At 41.7% G+C, this 27,782-nt stretch overlaps 1 protein-coding gene across 2 annotated transcripts; it reads right to left on the reverse strand.

The window, feature by feature from the left end:
* Positions 1-766: 766 nt before the first annotated feature.
* Positions 767-27,388, reverse strand: LOC124114655 (prestin-like). 2 transcript variants are annotated; one of them, XM_046475329.2, is made up of 17 exons: positions 27,287-27,388; positions 21,849-22,310; positions 18,527-18,637; positions 15,309-15,502; positions 13,324-13,488; positions 12,016-12,171; positions 10,563-10,645; positions 9,964-10,111; positions 8,939-9,052; positions 8,209-8,286; positions 7,489-7,584; positions 6,195-6,301; positions 5,046-5,115; positions 3,808-3,981; positions 3,235-3,399; positions 1,845-1,899; positions 767-1,589 (listed from the first exon to the last, which is right to left on the reverse strand). In XM_046475329.2, exons 2-17 carry the CDS (start codon positions 22,147-22,149, stop codon positions 1,477-1,479), a joined length of 2,130 nt encoding a protein of 709 aa, XP_046331285.2. In that variant the 5' UTR covers positions 22,150-22,310; positions 27,287-27,388; the 3' UTR covers positions 767-1,476. The 2 variants fall into 2 exon arrangements, with proteins under 2 accessions (XP_046331285.2, XP_046331284.2); XM_046475328.2 differs by having other exon boundaries at positions 3,235-3,402.
* Positions 27,389-27,782: the final 394 nt, after the last annotated feature.

The following is a 27,782-nucleotide window of genomic DNA, read 5'->3' on the forward strand; positions in this document are numbered from 1 at the left end:
GCAAAGCGGCGTTTGACCCAACTCACTCACTCACTCTATAGACACACATGTGTAATTATGTTACAATCATGGTTGAGTAGTGATGTCCCAGCACAATCTCATTAGAATCAGATCTTAGTTCTCGCCATCACTAAACAAAGATCTGAGGACATCCCATTACGGGTCACGTCAGAACGACCCTTCATCCGACCAAACAAAGCGTCGCTTACTAGATCATGAAAGTGACAGTCGAAAAGATGTTTTCTAATCATGCAACCTCGAAAACGTTAACACGGGGTATTCCGAACGACAGTCACGGCCCGTACGACTGATTCCGTTAAACTCATCGTCTATCTCTCGCTTCCGTGCGATAAACATTTGAACGGAGGAGGCGTTGTACAGTACGTGGGAGGCACTGCAATACAATCGCAACGATATACTATAGCTAGACGTTCCGAAATGTTCGTTTGTTCAGTTTTCAAAATTTTAATCTTCAAAATTTTAATCGAGAACTGTGTCAACATATTTTCAACCTAAAGCTCGAGAAAGCTGCTTTCTAATTGGCTGATGTCTTGTTAGTCGTTTTAGTGGTCGGTCAAAGTTCGCGAAAGGTCGTGACCCGTAATGGGATGTCCTCAGATGTTTGTTTAGCGGCAGCGAGAACTTATGGTATGCATGACAACGTTTCATGAATTATATGCCAAGTTGTACACTTCGTTAGCATACGAAGATAGACTAAGTACGGAAGACCATATGGTATGCCAAAATAGAACTATGAGACAGATGGTACACCGAGATGGTATTGCATGACAAGTTGTACAATATCACGTATTCGAGATTGTATTCCGAGATAGTATTGGATGCCAAGTTTTACATATATTTTGTACATAGAGAGAAAAAAGATTTAGAAATGGCAGCCAAGAATACAATCCTTTTCATCATTCATACCTAACTCGAGCAGTATAAATGACGGAACGGCAGCCGAATGATTTTTGGTGACGTTTCTATGTTCTCGGAAGATCGAGAATAGCAGATCTCTATCATCCTGTTCGTTCATGTCTGGATAGTGTATCACAGAGATACGTTGGACCTGTTTGATGAAAACACTGAAAAGTGAGTGAAAGAATCTTTAAACTCTATTCCTTGTCAAATGGGCAGCCAATGCAAAGATTGTGGAACTGGTGTGCTGTGGAATCTCTTGCTGGTTCTGCCGATGATACTAGCGCCAGTGTTCTTCACCTTTTCGGGTGTGTTATGAAGGGTATCGGGTTCCCATTCCATTAATAATCCAGAAGAGATTGATCAGACGAATGCTTCTTCTCGTTTGTTCTTAAAGCATCTTAACGTCCGATATTTTCTCCACACCTCTGATGCTTAACAAGACATAACGTTTGGCATTACTTGTCTCGACAAATGGGATATCTTCTACATTTCTATGCGAATGTCCATATTCTCCAATACGCATACCATACTCAATCTCCAGGTACGAACCAATGGCTAAATGGGAATGGTGTTGTCGAGAGAGTGAAGGGCCTGTTGCATGTCCAAGAAGAGCTGTTGTTTGTGCTGGGGGATGAAGTCGCTCGTCTGTAGGATGTCAATTACTTCCTCTGCAACATATTTTATATATTTACATATGGACCTGATATTTCTATCTATATTACAACAAAACAGAAAACAGCCGTTTCGCAATAGGAATACGATGACTTGCATCAACCGACTCAGCGAGCATGACCATCCCATCCCGTTAGTCGCCTCTTACGACAAGCATAGTCGCCTTTTACGACAGGGATGGGTTGCTGAAGACCTATCTACCCCGGATCTTCATGGGTCTTTTTGTCAGTGAGCTGGACAAACAAGCTTACCTCTCAGGCCGGCAATCAATACTTTGATGTCCACGGACTCGAACTCGACCAGAACCTGGAAATCATTCAGTGTTTACAGGAAAGATGTTTAAAATATTGACCGATTCATATGAAGTGTACGTAAAGCTCGTTGTTATCGTATAAGCATCTAAGAGGTATTTCAAAATATGCAATGTTTTCATGACACTTTTTTATGGATAGGAATATCTTTTTATTCTTTGTACGATGTTTCAGAGCTACTTCTTGCTCCTTCATCAGATGAATGCTTAGTTAATGCACAGAGTAATGATGTTTATCATCATGATGTTTACACAACACAATCATCCCACCTTGTTATTTTATAAGGGTAACACTATTTTTCAGGGCAATATCACTTGCAGAAGCCCGAGGTCTTCCATTAACTGCCCGACGACGGAAAAATAGCTTTACCTTTAGTATAGCTATAATGGATAGAATCTGTTATCAAATAAAAATAAACAACATTATCGGTTTTAAAACATTTACTGCAATCAACACACATAATATAATAAACAGGAATAACCAGTGTCAAAAGTACAGCTGGCCACATTGATTGGCAGAGAGAAAAGTGATGTCATTTATACCGATGACGCCACAATGGCTGCAACGATATCTCCTGTGAAAGCCAGTTTTGGATGAAAAATATGTATGTCATCATTATATGAATGATAGCACGGTAGCGATTGTAAATCAGAATTAGGGCCCTTACATTTGGGAACAGGGGGCCAAGCTCGGTGACATTGTGTGTCTTGGTTCCGCGATTGTGTGGTTAGTTGATCATGCTGTCGAACAACTTGCTAAATTAGATACAGATCGTCGTAGAATGGCTTTAATATTGCTTCCAGCCGAGTAAAATAACAAGTAAATAAAACATACAAATGCTACTACTACTACTACTACTACTACTACTACCGCCATTACTACTACTACCACCACCATCACAACTACTACTACTACCATCACTACTACTACTACTACCATCACTACTACTACTACTGCTACTACTACTACTACTACTACTACTACCACTACTACCGCCATTACTACTACTACCACCACCATCACAACTACTACTACTACCATCACTACTACTACTACTACTACTACCATCACTACTACTACTACTACTACTACTACTACCATCACTACTACTACTGATGATAAAAAAAAATAATAAGTCACGGGCCCTGAGCTGATGATTAGCCTAACCAGCCTCACTGCGCCAGGATCATCAAACCCTCTTTGCTGCATTGTTGATTTTTATTTGTGCTGCTAACTACTCTACAACTACGACTTCAACTTCTACGCCTGACTATGACAATAGCAATGATAATAGTAATAGCAATTTCCTATCTAAGCAACTCCTACTTACCCGAGTCAATGCTTTAACGCCCATGGTGTCTATGAAGGTGACCCCCGCCATGTCCAAGATGATACAGTCAACATCCGAGTCATTCTGAGATTCTGGCTCCGTCGGTTGTCCATTCTTTTCCTTCGTTTCTTCGAATTTCACCTTCCGTGAGTCCTTGTTCCCATTCTGCTGAAATATTCCGTAAAATGCAATCATGTCTGTTTGTTCTGATTGGACCAAGATATGTAGTTTTGTTTTGTTTGTTTGTTGTTTAACGCCGTACTCAGCAATATTCCAGCTATATGACGGCGGTCTGTAAATAATCGAGTCTGGACCAGACAATCCAGTGATTGACATCATGAGCATCGATCCACACAATTGGGATACGATGACATGCATCAGCCAAGTCAGCGAGCCTGACCACCCGATCCGTTAGTCGCCTCTTACGACAAGCATAGTCGCCTTTTACGGTAAGCATGGGTTGCTGAAGACCTATTCTACCCCGGATTTTCACGGGTCAGATATGTAGTGCTCATGTTATCATCCAATTGGCATCAAACACAATTATTACTTTTACTAATAAATATTAAATACCTGTTTCTTTTTTTCCCTTTTTCTTTTTTCAGCGTCCAGTGCTGCCCTCTTCCTCTTTATTTTCATAGGATTTACACCAGAATCGGTGAAAGATTTAAGAACAAACTGTTCCGAATTTGCAAAGTATAGAGGCGCTTCAAATGTCAAAATTTTCACGCTTTGGAGAACTTTTACCTGAGGGTGAAAAGAAATTAAAACTCAGGAACACGAATTATATCAGAAAGTATGTCGTACAAATATTTGGCATCGTTGTGAATCTAATCTGGTAAGTAGTTTCAGTTGTTGACATTTCTCGTAAATAGTGCATTTTTAAAAATAATCCTTGTATATATTTGTAAATAATGTTGTTTATTTGATTTATTGACAAAATGCAGAACGGTTAAATATGTATCTACCTAGCTCTGAAATACCATAGTGATGACAAAGTTTTATCGGGGACAACCTGGGATGAGAACCCACGATCAGCCACCTGATCCTAACACAACTAAGGGGCACAACTCTGAATGGCGAGTTGTTACGCTTAAGACTACTTGGCTACCTGCGAACATTCAGGATATTCTGAAACAGTGAGTATGTTACGTTATAGATATCCTCTGTGTCTTGTGCTGACAAGCAAAGTCAAATACTAGTTTACATTGATAAATATAAATTGATGAATGAGTGAGTATGGCTTTTCGATGATTTTCTTTTGTAATATTTGAGCCATATCATGGAGGGGGACAAGAGGAATGGGTTTACAGCATGTATTCAAACAGGAAACTCGGGTCTTCAGCGTGACGAGCCAATACTAATACTGCAAGGCAACCCCAGACGGCTGGAACACGAAAGAGCATCTGTGATGCTGGTGAGTAATTGAGCGAATCACTCAGTCAGTTTACTCCGCTTTTAACAATAATTCAATTTGGAATAGAACACACCATCTGATGTCACGCATAAGAGGCAAAACGCTGAACAGCGAACAGCGAGTTGGTTGACCTTGGGTCACGTTCCACAAATAGATCAAGCTACGAGTGAGTGACTGAGTATTGTTTTACGCCGCTTTAAGAAATATACAAGCAATGTCACGTCGGGGGACACCAGAAATGGGCTTTACACATTATCCCATTTGGGGAATAGAACCCGGGTCGTCGGCGTGACGAGTGAACGCTGTAACCACTAGCGCCCTCGTAGCGCCAAGACTGTCGTAGGTCTGTGTATGAGTAGAAGAGTTAGGATAATCTTGAATAACAGTTACTTACACATTCGTACCTCTTCTTTGATCTGTACTGCGATGTGGAATCTACTTCGCCCTTTAACGTAAACCCGGATCTGACAAAAAGTATAAAAGTAGTCAACAATTCCGAAATAGTCCCCATTCACCTTAATAGGATGGTTTCGTATTCAATTTACAATTTGTTAATGGTAAAACTTTAGTTGATCGAGACACCGGCCTCTTTTTTTCCTTATTCTCGAAACACTTATTTAAGGCCGAGTTTATTCCCTAGAAAACTTATAATATTTTGCCATGTTGGGTTTTTTTGGCCAAAAAACGACAAACCCTTAAATCACTGCCATAAACAGAGTCAATTGTCGTTTCCGACTTTATCACTCACTCGCTATGAATCACTTTCAAATAGTGATGATAACGGGTGTAAAACAACAACTATAAGAACACTCCACAACTGTATGACAGAAGGATGACTTCAACTTCCCACTAGACACTGTGCCTTTATGTCATCAACACAGCAGCTCCAGCCTTTGGTGTCTGCATGTACATGAGCTACAGTCGAGATGTCAAAGAACGTCTCTTGCTCAAAGGTTCAAAGGACTTTTATGGTAAACACGTGGAGAATATTTTCAAATTTGACGCACCGGTGATAAAAAGTCTTAAGCATCCTTACTTTAACTTGTATTATCCGTTCTTGTGTTTTTTCAGGTGAATAATTGACTTGCCTGGTATCATCACTATTTGATAGTGAATCATAATTATAGGCTCATGAGCAGAAGCCCGAATCGAACACTGCCTTAAGCAAAGATTTTTTTTATGATTACGGAAACCGCTTTTGTCGCTTTTATTTACTTAAAGCTATCTGCCATTTCACGAACGACAACCACTTAATATAATAAGTATGAACATAATGTCTGCACCATATAAGCATTAAATTGAACAATATGGGCACCCAATCCTGCATGATTAATCAGATGCGGATCAAGGAAATTGAAAAATCTACTGGTTCACAATACTCCCAAATCACGCAATATAAAAAAAAACCCATAAAAGGTTGGCATGAAAGTTGTCCGAAAATGGAGGCACCCCTCTCGCCAACCACGCACCCACAAGTCCAGGATCTGACTAAACTAATACACGCCCACTCGGTTAAGAATGTTTCTGTATTGTGTTGCCGTACCTTTGGGTTCTGCACACCACGGTGAGGATGGAGAAAATGATGCCGATCCCGAGGCCGACGTCAGCATCCAGCAGGATCACACACATGAGAGTTGTCACCCATATACTCTGGGGGCACATGGGACATATTAGGGTATACTTCAGTCATGATGTCAAGACAAAAGTTACCACTAAAAATAACCAAAAGATATTGCAAAGGTAGGATTTTCACTTTTGTACATAAACACAACGCCAAGTGCGAGCGATTCTCTTTGCTATATTCTATTTTGCTTCTTTTATATCTGGTATTGATCCAACGATAATGGGACACCCCTCGAGACAATGATAAAAATAGCTGTACTTATTTTCAAGAGGCATTCTTAAACTGTGGAATCAATGTATGTAAAGATGAAGTTTCGGTTCGGATGCTAGTATCTTAATGAAACACTTGCCACGTTGCGGTACAGATGATAGTACCTCTGTCAAAAACTTGCGACGTTTCGCTACAGATGTTTGCACATTTATCAAGCACTTGCCAAGTTTCTGTACATATGCCAGTTACCGTCATCAAACATTTGTCACGTTTCGCTACAGATGCTTGCACGTTTATCAAGCACTTGCCAAGTTTCTGTACATATGCCAGTTACCGTCATCAAGCATTTGTCACGTTTCGCTACAGATGCTTGCACATTTATCAAGCACTTGCCAAGTTTCTGTACATATGCCAGTTACCGTCATCAAGCATTTGTCACGTTTCGCTACAGATGCTTGTACATTTATCAAGCACTTGCCAAGTTTCTGTACATATGCTAGTTACCGTCATCAAGCATTTGTCACCTTTCGCTACAGATGCTTTCACATTTATCAAGCACTTGCCAAGTTTCTGTACATATGCCAGTTACCGTCATCAAGCATTTGTCACGTTTCGCTACAGATGCTTGCACATTTATCAAGCACTTGCCAAGTTTCTGTACCATATGCCAGTTACCGTCATCAAGCATTTGTCACGTTTCGCTACAGATGCTTGTACATTTATCAAGCACTTGCGACGTTTCGCTCCAGATGCTTGTACCGTCACCAAGCACTTGCAACATTTCGCTAGAGATGCTTGTACATTTATCAAGTAAACGTCGCCTTGAAACAATCAGAAGTTGAAATCCATGTAAACTTTTCATCTTCATCTCAACATTACAGTGTTAATACAGAAACATCTTCATCAGACTGTTGCAATTGCAAAGTAACACCATATGGCTGATACTGAAACATGCCCTGTTTGTGTGTTGCATCTCTGACGATTTCGCTCTACATAAACTCACAAAATCCCACTTTGACCTCCTCCACAGGACGGGGAGCTGTAACAACTGCCTGAACATGCTTCTCAGGTTGACGATAATGACCGAGGACAGGACACACTGAATAATCAGACACAATAATTCTTACAATTGTATTCTAAGGACTGACTATCATGCTTTTGGGAATGCAAAAAAATCAGAAAACAGGGACGATTTATAGCGAAATTTCTGGAAAATAACCCTTAAAATAATGTGTTTCAATCATCGGTTTGCCTGACCCATAAACGATTATTTACAGATCGTAGTGCTATAGCTAGAATATTGGTGGCTGCGCCATTAAACAACATTCACCCACTCTCCTGCTGCTCCCTCTATTTAGGGACAACTTTACTTATTTAGGGTGACATAAGTACTACATTTAATCTTGTTATTTGTCCACATTAAAAAAGAATTCTTGTTTCTCACTCTGGTCATTTTTATTTATGTTATAGTTTTGATTTCCTAACCACTCCAAACTAAATTGACTTGCTGGTCACCAGAACGAGTTACATCAAAAATGAAATTTCGGAACGGAAATAATAGCGGAACCGGAATCTAAATTTGCTATATGAAGAACCAAACCATTTTTAAGGGTCAATCAGTTGTGAGAAATGACCTTTTTTTTGTATCATCACACGGACATAAAACAACAATTTAAAAAGATAACTTTTAATTTTAAAAAGTATAAAGCATATATGTACTCACAGAGGGTAGAGAGTAGAAGAGTGGACCGACCGCCATGACCACCACCAACACAACACAGCAGCCCATGAGGGAGGCGATCTGCGACAACAGTAGGAACAAGCTCCAGATCGGACATCACAAGACATATGTGTACAGAAACACTTAAAAACACATTCCCCTTTTCAATCGATTACAGTGCAATAAATGACGATTTTAATTTTCTCAAATTTCTATGGGACATTTGCACCACAATTTTTATTTACTGAGTTCATACAAAATATCGTGTTTGGAATGATTAACGGTGTACATTTTGTTTCATTTTGATTTGGTGGGCTTTTAAAGAATATATTATGAGTTTATTCTCTAATTTTCTGTGGAAATGTGTTTACGACCATGTTGCTAAATTCAGACAAAGATGCCGAACATGGCTGGTGTGTCACATTCTGATTTGGTAAGCGCTTTAAGAAATTAATTTTAAATTTATATTTCTCTTATTTTCTCGGGAAAATGAATACATTAATAAGTTAATTTTAGACAAATGTACCCCGTATGGTTGGATACACAGTGTTAAGTTTGTTTGACAGTGACATACATAAGGTATTTATACTATTCCAGGACATTCCAGCGATTATATGATATTAAATGATAATATTCCTGGACATATTCCAGAGTTTCTGTCCGATAAGAAAGACGGTTCCAGTCTTTTCGAAAGGGTTTGGTGGATCTACTTCAGCGGTCGTTGTAGATTCACCTGGGTAATGCCCCCAGCACCGTCCTGCACGACACTGCGAGCAACAGAGGCAGCAGGGATGTAGCCAGAGAAGATGGAACAGAGGACGCTCCCGGCACCGTACGCAAACATCTCCTAGGCAACCAAATCACAAAGTCTGATAGAAGAACGTCTCTGATACGTGATATGTCGAGAATATGCTGAGTCGATACAATGGAGAAACAAACTGAACATGTTACTCTGAGTTGGAGATTGGACATCAGGCGATTTTCTTAAATCGAGTCGCGCTTCACAAAGCAAACTCATTCAGTTTTTAACCCAGCAGTTGAGAGCGATCGCAATTAATTATTTGTCGTGATCTAAGCGGCTTTTGGAACGGATTAAACAGTTTGTTTCGAAAAATGTATTTTGATGAGTTCACTCAAATTTCGAGAAAATGAGGCTAGGTGAAAGAAGAAACTAAACACCCATAACTTCTCGAATTCAGCATTGCTTGGAGTAATCACTGTTTAAAGCTATTATTGGCGGACATATTCTACCAATGTTTACCACGTGACGAGCGGAAGTACTAAGCATTTCTGACGTCCCTTTTGTTAAAGAAGGCACGGTTGGCCTAGTCGTCCAAGGCGTCGGAATCCGACGAGTTACCTCCCTTATACGTGCCTATGATCGTGGGTCCGGATCCCAGATTCGCCCTATTATGTTATGTGAAATGTCAGCACCATACCCATGCTCACGGGTTTCACCAAAGTGGTAAACGTCTGAGACCTGCATCACTTCGGAGCTTCCTCCCACATTAAGCTGACCCGCCGTGAAATAACTGAAATACTGTTTAAAGCGGCGTAAAACTAAACTCACTCACCCTTGTGGTTACGCATCTGGTTCAAATGACGTTTCTCATATCATAACTGAGAACAGTTCTTGTACTTTATTTCATTCGTACCAAAACGGGTTCAGATAACGAGTATAACAAGAGATATCTAAACGTTACGCATCTGGTTTAGATGGTGTGTTCTATTACGCAAATGAGCAAATGTTTTCCCTACCTGATTTGCATTGACCGTCTGTTTGTTTTTGAGCGCTAACATCTTAGCCATCGAGACTGACTGCGCGAAGGCTATGACTCCAATGATGACGGCATCGCCAATGTGTGACGTCACTAGGCTGACGTCAGGGATCTTGGGCAGGGGAATACTGCATGAAAGGAGTATATATTACTGTCAGTACAACCACATGACGATCATATGGACACATGAAGCTTGGATGTAGGGTCCGGCTGCTCACGATACACTGCTGGCGTTGGAGACTATTTGGCCTTCAGGACCCCGTTCCACAAAGCGATCTTAAAGCTACGACTGTCGTAAGTTTATGTTAAAATATGGGAGTTACGATCGTCTTAACACTCACATCGCTTTGTGGAACGGGGCAAAGCACTGCAACTGGCTGGGGGAGTCTCTTCACCATTGCGTCCCTTCACCGTGATAGGACCCGATGGTCGTGAGTTCGAATCCCAGATTCCACGAATCTCACTCGTTCATTATATTTAACTGTACCATCAAAAAGTATTTAACACACTAATACAAAAATATTAGTATTCTTAGTAATACATAATAATTATAGAAAATATGTAACCATGAATACCTACCCTGCGGGGATTTCTCCTATGACTTTGACGTTAAAGTTGTTCTTAAACTGTCCGAAATGCGAAACCACTGTTCCAATTATCACCTGCAGACACATACAGAACTCGTGATTTCAAGACAAATGCTCCCCTGGTTGGTCCTGATTGTAACAAGAACCAGACGCACATATATGTGTATGCTCACGGTACCTCCTATGATCGTATGTTGACGTTAATTCCACAGTAATGTACATGTGACAAATACGCGGGTGGACAGTACGCCACCAAATGGTCATTATGTTTTCAAAAGAGGTACATGAAACCCTCAACACTGGGCGTGGGTCTGTGTTAATAAGGGTCGAGACTTTGTGGGTAAGCGATGCGTTCTTTGAGTATTTCTGCGTAGTTTTAAAGGTCGAACTATAATAATGACCAGTTTGGCCCAATCAGAGCCGTAAATGTCATGCGATCGTTGAGTATTAACACCAGAGGTCACTGAGTTGTTTTAAAGGTTGAACTATAATAAGGACCAGTTTGGGCCGGAAAAGTCAAACGTTACGGAAAGTTTACATATGACTGACACATGGCATGCTTTCGTTCGATCACTTGCAAGAGTTTATGTTGATACCGGCTTTAACTAAATCAGTTTGGGTCAAATACTAGTTAATGTTGGAATATTTACACTTAGACAAAACATTCCTGAAAACCCTAAAAATCATCATGTTTGGCAAATATTGACCAAACCTATATGTATCCATATATATGAATTAATAAAGTGAGGGGGCACGGGTGGCCAAGTCGTCTAAGGCGCCGCGATTCGCTGTGCAGAGTTGCGTCCCTTGGGCGCGCCAGAAACCTATGATTGTGGGTTCGAAACCCGATGTGCCCCGATTATGTTTCTAGGTTTGTCAGCACCATACCCGTGCTCGTGGGTTTCACCGAAGTGGTAAACGTCTGAGACCTGCATCACTTCGGGCTTTCCTCCCACATTAAGCTGACACACCGCTATATAACCGGAATACTGTTAAAAGCGGCGTTAAACCCAACTCACTCACTCACTAATAAAGCGAAATGTCATCATTTCCGTGTACTCAAATGCACAAGTATATGCGATCATAATGTTTTGTTATTACTTAAGCTAATAGTTGTAATTATTGATAATGACTATCACTGAAGTATTATTGCGTATTTGAGTAAACAGAAAGTCTCAAATTTGTTTTCAGTTTTAAACGACAATGGATAATGATAACTGTATTTAATCATACCTCGTGTTCAGAAAACAATAATGCTGGCCAGGATTTGTATTCAAAATTTTGAATATGTTCACATCTTATTTTAACGAATCATTTTTTAGAAAACATATGTGATCCAATCACAGTGAAATCAAACACCAGTACACGTTAAATCTGAAAAAAGAGACATAAGACATTAAGACAGTTCCGTTTGAGTATAGTACAAGTTTTGGTATATTACCAACCACTATAAGTTCAATGGGTACAGGGATGCGGAGCCTCTTTTTGAATCTCTCGTTGATCTGTGTCTTGATGACGTATATGATGACCATGCTGACGGCTGACGTCACCACAGGTATCCAGTTGGTGTCCGCGATGTTCCGGAATATCTCTATCCACGTCTGATGAGAAAACATGGCGTGAATCAGTGGTTAAACGCTATCACGACATCTTGTCATAAATTGACGATCGCGAATTGTAGTCCACACACGTTTTGGTAAATCGTAATTTTAAGAGTGCTTTCTTAAAAAATACGAATATATTCTTTCAAGTTTGAAGTTTTATCATTCTTGTAGGATGAAGTAGGATGCAGAAGGATAAAAACAAACATCAACGCCAGAGAATAACCATTCTTAATCATTAACCAAAACAGATTTCGTCGGGCGCAAAATAACAGTGAAAATTAAATGTATGGATCATTGAAATCAGTGATGACACCAGTGGAAAGAGATTCTTTAAATTAAGCCATGGAGAAATAGTCACATGCTGGGAGGACGGAATTAGCTCGTGGCATAAATACGTCAGAAGTAATTCCGTGTCTACGAACCAAATGTTATAATAGCTACCAAGTGACACATGTATATAGGACAACCCACGATAAAGTGAGCCTCATTAAGGGAATAAGTCGCGCTCTGAATGAAACCTCGGTGACCACCTTCAATAACCGCAGAATGATTTATCTGCCCTCGGGGGATATCACATTGATACGCTATGCCTTGAGCAAGTGGTTGACAGTGTGAGCACTTTTCACCGTCATACTGGTGAAGGATGACGAAGGATAAGGCTGCGGGTGTTTTCTTGGGGGTCGCTGGTTGAAGTCCTATCTGAGCAGAACTAATTTTATACTTTAATGTTACTTTAACAATATTCGACCAATATCACGGCGGTGCACACCAGAAATGGGCTTCACACACTGTACCCATGTGGGGAATCGAAACCGGGACTTTGACGAGACGAGCGAACGCTTTAACCACTAGACTACCCCACCTTCCCAAAACCTGATGAAAACAACTGAAATCGATCACTCAGAAATTTCTGCCCCATTCGCTCCTCTTTGGGGGCGGTTGGGTAGCCTGGTGGTTAAAGCGTTGGCTCGTCACGCCGAAGACCCGGGTTCGATTCCCGACATGGGTACAATGTGTGAAGCCCATTTCTGGTGTCCCTAAAAGCAACGAAAAACCCATACTCACTCACTCACTCACTCGCTCCTCTTTGATCATGTTGAAAAATAAATATTTAGACTGGTATGATTTCGATTAATATTCCCAACATACCTTTATGACCTTGAAGACACCATTAAATCTCTTGACCTTTAACCCAAGCACGTTCTTTATCTGACTGGACACGACGTGGATGGCGACGCCGGTTGTGAAGCCGCTGATGAGGTACTCCGACATATACGTCGTCAAGAAGCCCATCCCAAGCTTCCCCAGGACCATCTGTAGGGAATACAGTGAAACCTGCCTAGTCCGGACACCAATAGTCAGGACACCCATTAATAAGAACAGACATACAGACAGATAGACAGAGCATACAAACAGGGCATAGACAGACGGGGCATGGACAGACGGGACATACAGACACTTAGGGCAGGCATACACACAGCCAGACATACAGACAAATAGTCGGCATACAGCCAGACAGTCAGACATCTAGGGCAGGGCATACAGCCAGACGGTCAGACAGCCAGGGCATACAGCCAGACGGCCAGACATCTAGGGCATACAGGCAGACGGCCAGACAGCCAGGGCATACAGGCAGACGGTCAGACAGCCAGGGCATACAGGCAGACGGTCAGACAGCCAGGGCATACAGGCAGACGGTCAGACAGCCAGGGCATACAGGCAGACGGTCAGACAGCCAGGGCATACAGCCAGACGGCCAGACAGCCAGGGCATACAGGCAGACGGTCAGACAGCCAGGGCATACAGGCAGACGGTCAGACAGCCAGGGCATACAGGCAGACGGCCAGACAGCCAGGGCATACAGGCAGACGGTCAGACAGCCAGGGCATACAGGCAGACGGTCAGACAGCCAGGGCATACAGCCAGACGGCCAGACAGCCAGGGCATACAGGCAGACGGTCAGACAGCCAGGGCATACAGGCAGACGGTCAGACAGCCAGGGCATACAGGCAGACGGTCAGACAGCCAGGGCATACAGGCAGACGGTCAGACAGCCAGGGCATACAGGCAGACGGCCAGACAGCCAGGGCATACAGGCAGACGGTCAGACAGCCAGGACATACAGGCAGACAATCAGACAGCCAGGGCATACAGCCAGACGGTCAGACAGCCAGGGCATACAGCCAGACGGCCAGACAGCCAGGACATACAGGCAGACAATCAGACAGCCAGGGCAAACAGCCAGACGGCCAGACAGCCAGGGCATACAGCCAGACGGTCAGACAGCCAGGGCATACAGGCAGATAGCCCGGGCATAGACAAACACCCGGCATGCAGGCAGATAGATAGACAGGACATACAGGCAGACAGACAGACATAGAGAGCAGCCAGACAAGGCATACTGGCCGATTGACAAACAGACATATGGACATGGCAAACATGCAGGTACACAGACAAACAGATATACAGACATACATACATAGACATGCACAGACACTGAATACATAATTATACTTGTGTGATGTATAACATTTATCCTTAGGTCACCACCAACAGTCCGTGAACTATTCCATCAAGATACACGCTTGTAAGACATTGAAAGCGTGTGACGTTGAACCTGACTTACGTAGAATACGTAGAATATTTGAGACTTAATACTTAACGCATTAAAACCGCCACGCCATTAGAAGGCACTATATGGCCTGGTTCCATTACAACATAGCCTAAGTGACCAGTGAAGATGCGGGTTAGAATTGGTCTTCAGCAACGCATGCTTGTCGTAAAAGCAGACTAAATGATTGCATGGTCATTATTTACAGCTGGACTTGCTGAGTGCGGCGTTAAGTAAAAAATAAACATACCCCAAGTCAATTATATGGCAATATGTTTTGTTCATGTCCGAGGGCACAGACATATCCAAGTCGTTGTCGCAATTCGCATATCAGAGTTGCGTCCCTTACAGATGCCAGAATACTATAACTGGTCTTTACCTCAGCATCATACCCGTCCTCGTGGGTTTAACCAACGTTGTAAACGTCTAAACCAATCTCATTCACTTCTATGGTTTCACACATTAGACTGACGCACCCCGATATTCCCCAGTATGTTGTTACTGACAGAATAACGACATTTACCATGACCAAGCCGGACACAAGGGTAAGTGCTGTAGCAATTTCTATCTTTCTAAAATCGGTGGCCCTCTCAATGTCAAGGTCGGAAAGGTTCCCTGGTTGAGTCAAGTTGAAGGTCGTTCCAGGAATGCCCGTGTCAGCTGCCAGGCGTGTGTCAAGCACCGCGGCTATCATCAGACTCACGACCGCTATCGTACCTGTCAAGTATTGGAAAGCATTCAATCATGGTCATACAACACGCTGTAGATATGCCATTCCACAAGATAACATAGCCATGATGTTCCTTAAATTAAAAGTTAAAGTGAAATAACTGTATACCAGCACAAAGAAACTGAATATTGTAATGTTATATTCTACAGTTTATGATTTATGAAATATGCTAAGATATTTGCTCTCAGGGGCATTGTTGGTCCAATGTAACGAAACTTTTGAAAATGTCTCTCTTTCAATATTATTAATGAAATATATAGTAAACAGAATGTTACATAAGCAAATTTACATTGTATCCTTCAAAGACTAACTTACGACCACCGCGTCAGTTCAAATAAAATAAAATCGTATTTGGTACGCAGATTCAACATTTAAAAAGAACAGAGGTGTATGTAAATAGTTTCTTGATATTCGTTTCAGTAATGTAACTACAGATCGCGCCCCTTTTCTCAATGTATTCGAGATTCAGAGGTGAGAAATGAGACTCAGAGTGAATAATTAGACGCTATACGTGATTCAAGGGAGGAGGGGGTAAGCACCCTCATTAACGGCACTTTGTCATAATTATTACAAGAACACAATTATATAGAATACACTTCATTTAGTAATACTATCATTCTCCCGGACGTTCCCGAACGCTCCCCACGTTGCCCGGACGTTTCCGGACGCTCCCCGCGTTGACCGGACGTTTCCGGACGCTCCCGGGCGTTATTTTGTAGGACCGACATGGTGGTAAATGTCTACAACCTGTATCAGGAATAGGCCTCTTGCTGTCCTTCCTAATGGTGAATATATTATCACCCCCTTAGTTTTGTGATTTTGTTCCTATGGTAGCTGTTGCAAGTAATTATGATCTCAGAAACTGCTCAAAACTTCAGCATTAATCTGCATGTACATTTCCAAAAACTCATGAAATTATTATGATTAAGACAACGGCCTAATCCAATAAACGTAGTGTTTAGTCTGAATAAATGTGCCAATTAAAAACAACCTCGTCCATCCAAGGATACAGACGCATCCCTAGAAGTGGGCAGTTCAGACGCGGGACGATTGAAGTGGGCAGATGTCTTTTAGACACTTATGCATATGATCATGTGACTTTCGCGAACACCTGGTGTCATCACTATTTAATAACGATTCATAAACACATGATAATTATAATAGTAGGAATGGTATAATGGACATGGGGTCCAGAGGATTTTAATAATGGAAAGGGTTCTGTCGCTTTCATCTAAGTCAAAGTAGAAACAACCCAACATGTTATTCCTTCATTCGCTTGCCCTCACATTTTGCTTCATTTCTGCATCCTTCACATTATGTTTTCCTTCTATTCCTCCTCATCCCTATCCGTGATGCTATTATCTCCCCATCCACTGTTCAAATAGGCCCGCCCTGGACACACAAACAATGTCACATGCCAACACTCCCCTACCTGGACGTAAATTATACAACCCCACAAAGCTGAAAGGTCGTGGGCAGTAAGATAAGACATATAGCTGAGCAAGAACCCTTATATTACTCAACGTTAGCTGTTTAAATTATTTCTCTTTAATCTGACTGTAACCCAATACACTCATTCCTAGCCCTTCTTAAGCCCTACAGGCCTAACGTCATCGACACTGAGGTTCCAACACATCAGTTCTAACTAAAAGACATAACATCAGATTCTGTCAGAAATGAAATGCGACCCGTGGAGATTCCGGGGTAGAATAGATCTTCAGCAACCCATACTTGCCGTAAAAGGCAACTATGCTTGTCGTAAAAGGCGACTAACAGGATCGCGTGGTCAGGCTCGCTGACTTGGTTGATTCATGTAATCGATCCCAATTGTGTGGATCGATGCTCATGATCTGGTCTGGTCCAGACTCGATTATTTACAGACTGCCGTCATATAGCTGGAATATTGCTGAGCGCGGCGTTATACAAAAACAAACAAACAGAAATGAAATACCATGGTGACGCGTTTAAGTCACATTTTACTTGGGGTCTTCTAGCCTCGGAGTATCCCTCGATGACTCCTTTAAACTCTTACACATCAGTGGATACGGAACATATTTTACGTAGATATATATTTGGCATTACCGTCCCATGTGTTCCCGTGTTTACCACGTGTGTGTGACGGGTGCCACCGGTGGAGCAGGATACGCTAACCTTTCCCCGAACACCTGGTATCCTCACTTTTTGATAGTGATTCATAAACACATGCTCATGATGGAGTCGCAACTGTACATTCGACTCTGCTTTTAACACAGATTTCTTGTGACTATGGAAAGTGTTTTGTCGCTTTTATTTAAAAGGGCAAAGTTCTGGTAACAGTATCAACGGAGAGAACTTATGGTGGCCGAATAATCTAACGCGCCTCAATTCGCTGTAATACGTACTGAGAGATGCTGGTCTCTGTTCGAATCTAGAATTTCAACAGTTATGAACATATAGGTGTCAGTACCATGCCCTCCGTCGTGGGTTTCACCAATGCGGTACCTGTGTGGTCATTTGATCATTGATGTATTCTCCGAATTCTGACGATGTAATCGAAATACTGTTCACAACATTCAACACTCTCACTGCCACATTGCCATTATTCATGTACTACATGTATGTTGTAAAATGCATGTCACAGTTCAAGTGTTAAACAAAACGCACCCACTCTCTTACCTAACCCATTCGGATTCACTCGGCCTTTCCCGTCACCTACACAATACCACGGACACCAACGGAGTAGGGAATTTCCATGAATTTCCTGTAAACCGCATAACACCGGATCCCACCGCATATAGTTCCTATATTAGTGTATGTATAATGTATTAGACATTTGTGCTGTTGTATATTTTGTGCAAAAGAGAAATTAGGCACACTTCTTCTTGAAAACAAAAGCAAACAAAACTATTTGAACCGTTTTTAAAGGATAACGGCTGCCGCCAGGTGATAGTCACGTGCACAAACCTAGTTCCAACATGGATTCCTGCGCGGCTGCCGAGGTCATGGAGGGTGTCGAGCCGGGTGTAACTTACCCATGGAAGCATGTCTGGATGAGCCGAAGAAGAAGTAGATGAGTGGGGCAAACAGGGACGTGTAGAGGCCGCAGATCGGGGGGAGAGAAGCCAGTGCTGCGTACGCCATCCCTAGAGGAGGAAACCACGTGTGTTGAAACGCCAATCATGTAAACTGAAGCATTATATTTCTGAAACATTATTATTATTCCAGTAAGTCAGCGTATATAATCAATAATCCGTTGTTTCGATTGAGACACCTTGTCAAGTATACACGTACATTTAAAACATAACATGAGTGAGTGAGTGAGTATGGTTTTACGCCGCTTTTAGCAATATTCCAGCAATATCACGGCGGGGCACACCAGAAATGGGCTTCAAACATTGTACCCATATCGGGAATCGAACCCGGGTCTTTGGCGTGACGAGCGAACGCTTTAACCACTAGGCTACCCGATCGCCCCAAAACAGAACGTGAAAAGAAACCCGCAAGAATGGATTAGGAGGTTTAAAGGACACTTTTTATGGACAAGTTTATGGACAGGTTTATGTGTAAACATCGTTCACAAGCAACCGACGTAATATTTCAAAGAAGTACATTGTTAAACATGTGGCTTCTTCGGTCTACCGTGTTTATGCCGTGGCAGCAAGAGACACGTTTTACTCAGATCTCACTAATCCGGATCACCTGTCTAAACCGAGATAAACTTACGGGTCTACATGTTTGGTTTTGACAGATTCCAATACACATGAAGTGCTCAGTTTTTTCATTACTTATTTTATGTGTGATTTAAGTTTTAGCCAGAACTTATTGTAAAATGAATCGGTATGTGTGCTGCAACACGCGTACATATATATGCTTTTGTACAGCCTTGGGTGCCATTCCTTTTGTTAACACTCATTATCATGTAACAAATGCGCAGTTCCAGTAACCAAGTGAAAGCCCTTGACGATACATATTTGTATCCCGTCAATGCAATCATTCCCATCTCCCGGACCGCCTCCGTGGTCTAATGGTAGAGCGTCCGCCCGGAGAGCGGAATGTCCGGGGTTCGATCCCCAGCCGCGTCATACCAAAACACGTTAAAAGATTGTACTTGTTGTTACCCTGTCTGGCGCTCGGCATTAAGGGGCTAAAGCAAGGACTGGTCGGCTCGGAGTCAGTATACTGTGTCTGAGTGGGGTATTCATGTTAAACTGCGGCATGGTAACTCAGTGTGCTAGCACTATAAATCGGCATCAGTCCGGACTAGTACAAGCAGCAACACACACACACATACACGTGCATGCACGTCGCTATATAAGTGCAATAATTTTGGACGCGACGTTAAACCCCATTTCACCTCACCTCACCATCTCCCGAGGTGGTATACAACCCATGCTGCCTTACTAGTGAGTGAGTAAAAATTTAACGTCGCATCGGCCATGTAGCGAATGCCTTAAGCAACGCTGGAAGGTTTTCAGTCAAACTACAACCTAATCAAACCTGGCATTTATTCACTGCTGGGTCAGTGGGCAGGAAAATCACTTGCCTAAGGAGACACCATAGGTAACATGCGGTCGCTCAACGAGATCTCTACGCATACAATTTCATGAAATAATTTACTGTAGCATTTTTGAACAAGTGTTTCAAGTTTCGGGTGGTCATTGTAAAGGCGTCGTCACTGGTCTTCAATTGGCTTGCTTGTTCACTGTTAATATCCGTCATGCTATTTGTCATATATAAGTGCTTAAGTTGTCCCACGTGACCTTGTTGAGAAAACAGAAAAGTGTTCTTAATTGGGTTATAAAATTGCCAACGTAGAAAGACTTGACTCACTTACATAACTGCATGTATAGAGAAGCTACTTGAGACACATTCCTCTGAAATGCTTTTATAAAAAAAAATATAATCTTTCATTGCATCAAAGATATATCACATTTGACAACATTATTTAAATACTAAAATATTGATCTCTCTTAACATTAGGATAGTGCAAGTAAATGATTTAAGTTGTCACCACAGTTATGTGTGTTGGTACTTGTTGAATGAATGTCATGGCTTAAAATGTGAACCTAAATTAAATGATTTTTAAGATATGGGATATGTTTCATATGACTGTCATCTTGTTCTCTATCATTTGGAAGTTATGTACTTATGAAATGATACAGAACAGAGAGATATGTCTGAAAGAAGTAAAAACATATGTCTTTCTCGCGAGAGCATGGGTTAGAGATAGGTTCATCCTTAAATGTTCTATAATAAGCATTTTACATACATTTTAGCATCACCTTTGAATTGTGGGCACGCTTTCCTCTGAAATGCTAAATAAACGCAATATGCCTTCAGAGACCATGTGATATTCTGGTGGGGAGGGGGAGTGGGGGGTTGGGGATGAGGAGAACTTGGATTGTTTTTGATTTTTTGTGAGAATAGTTTGTTCCGGAAAATACTGGACTAACTAATTTTGCTGTAGTGTTTTGTTTGCTGGACAAGAGTGACGTGCAGAAGAAAATGGTTCGGTTTTTCCTTGCCGAGAATGAATGTTTCGAAGTAGTGCCCGAAAACATATCCTGTCTCTAACAGTAAAGGGCTCCTTCACTTGTCCCCTAGTAGCCGGGAGCTCGACTGGCAATAACGGATTGCACATAATCTTGAACGTTGTGTCAAGTAAGGCGAACACATTCAATGGTAAACAAATAGGGACTCTGATAAAGCTGCTTCTGATCCATTGACAGTTGTAATCAATGAAGCCAGGTAACCTGTGATTAGCGGTTTAACTTTCCCCCTGAAAACTGAGAGTCATCATGACTCACTGTATATAATTGTGTAAGTGTTTTAGCAAAGCCACGTGGAAGTATTTAACTGTTATCAGGTATTAAACACAAAACACAAAATTAAACTGCATTCATGTCAGCGTTGAAGGGATTAGAAGTCCTGAGTCAACACCATGAATGTCCGCTTGATTCAGACACGTTAGTCGAACAGTTTTACGACTTGAAATCATACTGCAAACAGGTGAGTTCAAATTTAACGTCACATCGGAGTATTTCAGTCACATCGTGGCCATAAGAAGGGAATCAGTGCACGTGGTAAAGCTAGGCTACCTCAAATACTTCCACGAACACCTGGTGTTCTCATGGTCTCAGGTCTGCATTAATTCGAGTATAGGCCACCTCCATCGAATTATTTATATTATGACAGAAATCGGGGTACATGTTGACAATCGTAGGAACCAATAACAAAACATGAAGAATTACCCCTCTTACCTGATATGTGAACCAAACTAAATTTGATAAGAAACATCTACAAATACTGAATCTTAAATAAAAATGGTTATTGAAATTTAATCCTATGACTTACCTTGTGGAATTTGCATAATACCAACTGTCATTCCAGCAATGACATCATTCGGTAAATATCGAAGAATGTTGTAACCACGCATTATCTTCAGAAATGGGAAATTCTCCAAAACAGTCTTCTTTATGGCTTGTCTGGAACATGTCTTCTTCAGCCGAATACTACACTTTTCTCTGAGACTATTCTGTGACGGTGTTCTTCTGTACCTTTCTTCAAAGTGATATAAATCCCTGGGGTGACCTTCCGCTCTGCCCTCACCATCACAGGTCAACATCGACAGCCAAACATCTTTGTCCGTCATCATGCAAGCAGTACTGTTTCCTTCCAAAGGATCGCCTTTAATCTTTACGTTATGTTAAAGACGCCTTGTACTTATATAAATATATAAACTGTCACGTGTTCAGTTCTCTGGTCGTGTGGATAATGACGGGAATGCTTGTTAGCGCTACACGTTCCAACCTTGACCTGCAGAGATGTTAAAATTATTCATCACGTTCAAAATAGACAATGACCGTCAAGTGCATATACCTACAACATACCCAGGATAAAATAGACTTCACATCAACTGCAACTATAAAAAAAAGTTCCACAAAGCATTCAATCAAGATCTCTACTGATGATAACATCACCAGCTTCTGCTATGGTAAAGTGCATATGCACTAGTATAATTAAAAAATTAAGTATTGGTAAGGCCGAATTAAAGCAGAGATAAATATACAGTGTTTTAGGCTTTAGAAATGAATAATAGTTATAAAACCTGTTCGATCACATTACAAATTAAAAAAAGATATCACTTGATTAACTTATAGTACACAAAACAAAGGCGAGGCGGTTTAGAAATGAACTTAACCTTCAAACGTGACAAGTGAAAGTGACTCAAGGCAGGGCATGATCGTCCATTAAGTTGCCAGTTGTTGTGATCATCGCATTGTGTTACACGGTTGTCTTTCTTAAGCCTCTTTATGTGATACGCGACCGCCTCCGTGGTCTAGTGGTAGAGCGTCCGCCCGGAGAGCGGAAGGTCCGGAGTTCGATCCCCGGCCGCGTCATATCAAAAGACGTTAAAAGATGGTACTTGTTGTTACCCTGTCTGGTGCTCGGCATTAAGGGGCTAAAACAAGGACTGGTCGGCTTGGAGTCAGTATACTGTGTCCGAGTGGGGTATTCTTGTTAATCTGCGGCATGGTATCTTAGTGTGCTAGCACTATAAATCGGCATCAGTCCGGACTAGTACAAGCAGCCACACACACACTCAAGTGCATGCACGTCGCTATATAAGTGCAATAATCTTGGACGCGACGTTAAACACCATTTCACCTCACATCACTTTATGTGATCCAATAAGATACTGTCCAAAACACAACAGGAACGGGAGTGAGTGTGAGTTAGTTGTATTGTGGGCCGCTTTTTGCAATATTCCAGCAATATCACGGCGGGGGACACCAGGTATGGGCAACACACATGGTACCCATGTGGGGAATCGAACCCGGGTCTTTGGCGTGACGAGCGAATGCTTTAACCACCAGGCTACCCCACCGCCTCAAAAAGGTAGGCGATCATGAAATATATGATGGTCAGTCGTCAGAAGAAATATTAGCTTTAACAAATGCTGCCAGAACCAAAACCTGACACCACAACTCAGCCGAAATATTGCACGTGGGCAATGCAGTTGCTTCGTGCGCGGGAGTATGGGGTCATTCTTGATTGTTTCACTTCAGGGAAAGCTCATGAAATCGCTCTGGGCCATTAGTATTGTTCATTTCCATTATCTATAGTAACACGTAAAATCGTTTTTTAATGCGGTATTTGTGATCGTATATAGCATGGGAACATCCCAAGGACTATTGGCATGCTTAAAACATGTAGAACTCAGCGAGAGGCAGCTAATATGTTCAGTGTGTCTCAGTCTGTGATTGGCAGACGTTGGGACAAATGTCTGCAGACACAAAATGTTGAGGATCGCCCCCCTCGGTCAACAACACAAGTCCAGGTTCGATAAATCAGAAAACTGGCTTTACACGTTGTTCCCAAACATTTTATCAAATCGTTGTCCATTGGGCCAGGTCACCTGAGTTCAAGTTACTGACGAGACGATTAGAAATCGTTTGCATGCTCGACGATCACGTGTTGTGCTGTCGTTAACAATCGACACATTCAAGCTAAACGTCAATGGTATTTACAGCGCAAAACTGGGGGAATCGCCGATGGCCTCGTATGTTTTCACTCTGGTATCCCTGCTTAGGTTTGTTTGTTGTTTAACGCCGCACTCAGCAATATTCCAGCTATATGAGGGCGGTCTGTAAATACTCTGAACCAGACAATCCAGTGATTGACATCATGAGCATCGATCCACGCAATTTGGATACGATGACATGGATCAACCAAGTCAGCGAGCCTGACCACCCGATCCCGTCAGTCGCCTCTTACGACAAGCACAGTCGCCTTTAACGGCAAGCATGGGTTGCTGAAGACCTATTCCAGCCTGGATATTCACGGTTCTTCTGCTCTGGCGTGGACGTGTCTGAAGACGCTCTAAAGAACGTCAACGTAAGTCACATGACAGATAGAGGGTCGGTAATGATATGAGGCAGGATCACGATGACTTCCAGAACGCCAGTGCATATTTACCATGGAAGGGCCATTGGACAGTATCACCGAGGCATGCAAGCGCCAAATGTTGTGCCTTTTGTGCATCACGATGCTCCACGATTTTTTTTCTTTCAAGACGATAACGCCCGTGCCCACCGTTCACGGACTGTAACTGACTAGCTCCAGCGGCAAAGCATCACCAGCATGCAAAGGCCAGGAACGAGCCTCATCCTCTCCCGATAGAGCACGTCCGGGGCATGATCAGGAGACGTGAACGGCGAAGTCGAAGGCGACCGCTATGTTAGCCGAATTGGGCCAGGAGAGGACAAGACCTCCCGATATTGTCATTGTGACATTGAATAGCACCATGCCATGTCGTATTAATGAATGCTTGGCCAATCTTGGGGGCATGAACCATTACTTATCAAGTCATCTCAAACGTTCATCCTTTTGTAAAACACCCCCTGTCGTCTTTCTTGTTTTATGGGGGCGGTGGGTTAGCCTAGTGGTTAAAGCGTTCGCTCGTCACATCGAAGACTTGGGATCGATTCCCCCACATGGGTACAATGTGTCAAGCCCATTTTTGGTGTCCACCGCCGTGATATTGCTGGAATATTGCTAAAAGCGGCGTAAAACCATACTCAATCACTACACCCTCACAACACACCTCCAAAATGGTCTGTTCATTGTCATGTTACACACGGGTCCTTTTTCTTATCTACCCATCACTCGATACACCTATGTGTCTCTGTAATCATGTGTTATTTTCGAATATCCACCTCTCTTTTAGGAGAGCATATCATATATCGTCGTGAGTGACTGAGTATAGACGGGCAGGCGGGCGAGCGGGCAGATGGGGGAGTGTTTGCTTGATTGTTTGTTGTTTAAAGCCGCACTCAGCAATTTCCAGCTATATGACGGCGGTCTGTAAATAATCGAGTTTAGACCAGACAATGCAGTGATTGACATCATGAGCAACGATCCACGCAATTGGGATACGATGACATGCATCAAGTCAGCGAGCCTGACAACCCGATACCGTTAGTCGCCTCTTACGACAAACATAGTCATCTTTTATGGCAAGCATGTGTTGCCGAAGACCTTTTCTACCCCGAATCTCCACGGGTAAGATGGGTGGGTGGGTTGGTTGGATTGCAGACGGTGTAAACCAATGCATTCTAGAATCACCAGTTGTTATTAAATGTCATGCAGATATGCCAGTGCTAGAACTTTTTACAAATACCAGGACTTGTCGCTCGCTGTTAATCAAACATGTTTTACGAAATTATTTTATTTTTGTTTCAAAATAGAGTTTAGTTTTTTCCTTTACTCGAGTGAAATAACATGTAGATTGAGACAAACGGAAATCCCACACTAAGCATTGATGTAAAGCATTGATGTAGACAAGGGTTTTAATATTGGACATTAAATCGTCTTTTACTATATATCGTTTTTCATTGTAAGTTTACAAAGCTAAAATAATAGTTCATATGAATAGTTTACATGCAACTTGCAAACAAGTGTGTTGGAAATGTTCACGAAGACATGCTGCTTGTACACATTGCGTTGCACTGCTTTCAGTGAGTGAGTTGGGCTTAATCGGGGAGAACCGTGATTCGAACGATCATTCGATTCTGGCACGCCCAAGGGACGCAACTCTGCACAGCTAATTGCGGCGCACGTTGCACTGTTTTGAACAAGTGTACATGTAGCTTTTTTATGATACGGACGCACTATCCTTACCAGTAAAAACAGTTGTACATCGATTAACTTCGCACACTTTAGGGTATAGTTCAAAAGTTCGATGTCAGATAACGACTTCGTTCAATTAATTTCAGTTTGTGACATACCCTAAATATGATTGTGAAAGTGGTGACACTGATTAAGCAATAAATACTATTTCGATTACTAATACTACTTATTCATTTGATAATTTTACTTGTTTAATGGTTTTATTGTAAACTGCCAGGCTAAAGAACTTCTAGGTAGAAAACTATCGCCAAGACACTGCAAACTCAAGGTCCAAAACACAACTATGATACCCGTATCAAATACATCATCATTGGATAACCATTTCTTGTTTGTTTCATTTAAGCCACCATCAAACATGGTTGTATACTTTCTTTTGTCCTGCAATGTATTACTTCTTTGGTGATATAATAGAAATGCCGAATGCATAATATCTCGAAATGAATAAGTAATGTAACTAAATGATTTAGTAATGTTACCTATATCGTTTAGTAATCTTACTAAATTGCTATTACCGTCCATTTCTATTATGTTGGCACCAAAACTGTCATATGACATGAGCAATATTTTCTCACAGTTGGTCAGGTGTAATACACCAGCCCCGTTACTCGATACGGCTGTCACATTCGCATTCAGAGCCCCATACTCTAACCTTATAGTTAACTGCCATGATTAATGACTTTGGAGTAAATCAATATTCACATACGCAAGTTTATATTCCATTAATAATACTCGTAAATCGTTTTTCTTGACACGTTGAAATATGAGAAGATTCGATAACAGCTGAAATTATCATTAGTGATCGCATTTAAATAATACTAGATTTAATACAAATAAGCTATCCCGTTTTTGACGTTATTAATTTATTTGTCAGTTTATAATTAATATCATCATGGTCATTATCAATACATGTTGCTGTCACGTGGCAAAAGTTTCAGAGAAAACTTACGGACCAAACCTTGAAGTAAATAACTCATTACACTTTATTTTTTCCCCATTTCAGTGTGATAAATAATAAACAAAATATACACGTATATACAATGCTAGCAAAACAGAAAAGAAACACGCAAAGAAATATAGCTTGCATAGTTAGGAACACGTACCTCCCAAAACGCAGTGCCTCCCTCTAACAGTCGACAAGCGGTTGAGGCCAAACCGTATCTATGTCAGTGTTAGATAAGGCGACCCCGGGCCTCCCGGCTTTCTCTTGCTATCGCTGATGAAATTGTCACTGATACGTAAGCCGTGTAGTGTGAAGGGATTTATTCATACTTGACGTTAAGGGCCCCATGAAGTGTACTTGTAAATTACGTGTCCGGTTTTTTTTTCGGTAAGGGAAGAAATTGAGTAAACAGACTTATTGAATCTCGTTTTAAGCCACTTTTTGAGATATTCTGGCAATCGCAATACAAATCTGTCCGAGGCGTGAAACAAATAAATAGAAATAAAGACAATATACGAATTAATATACTATTGATATGGTTGATGAAATAACGGTGAATTTATTGACACAAGTTTTAATTTACAGTATTGTTACAATTTTTTCCCATAACGTGTATAATTTTAATCCTATTTAAACCTAATTCGCGAACATCTGGA

The sequence above is a fragment of the Haliotis rufescens genome, unplaced genomic scaffold, assembly GCF_023055435.1.
Source record: "Haliotis rufescens isolate VD_foot unplaced genomic scaffold, xgHalRufe1.0.p SCAF_7, whole genome shotgun sequence".
NCBI classification, from domain to species: domain Eukaryota; kingdom Metazoa; phylum Mollusca; class Gastropoda; order Lepetellida; family Haliotidae; genus Haliotis; species Haliotis rufescens.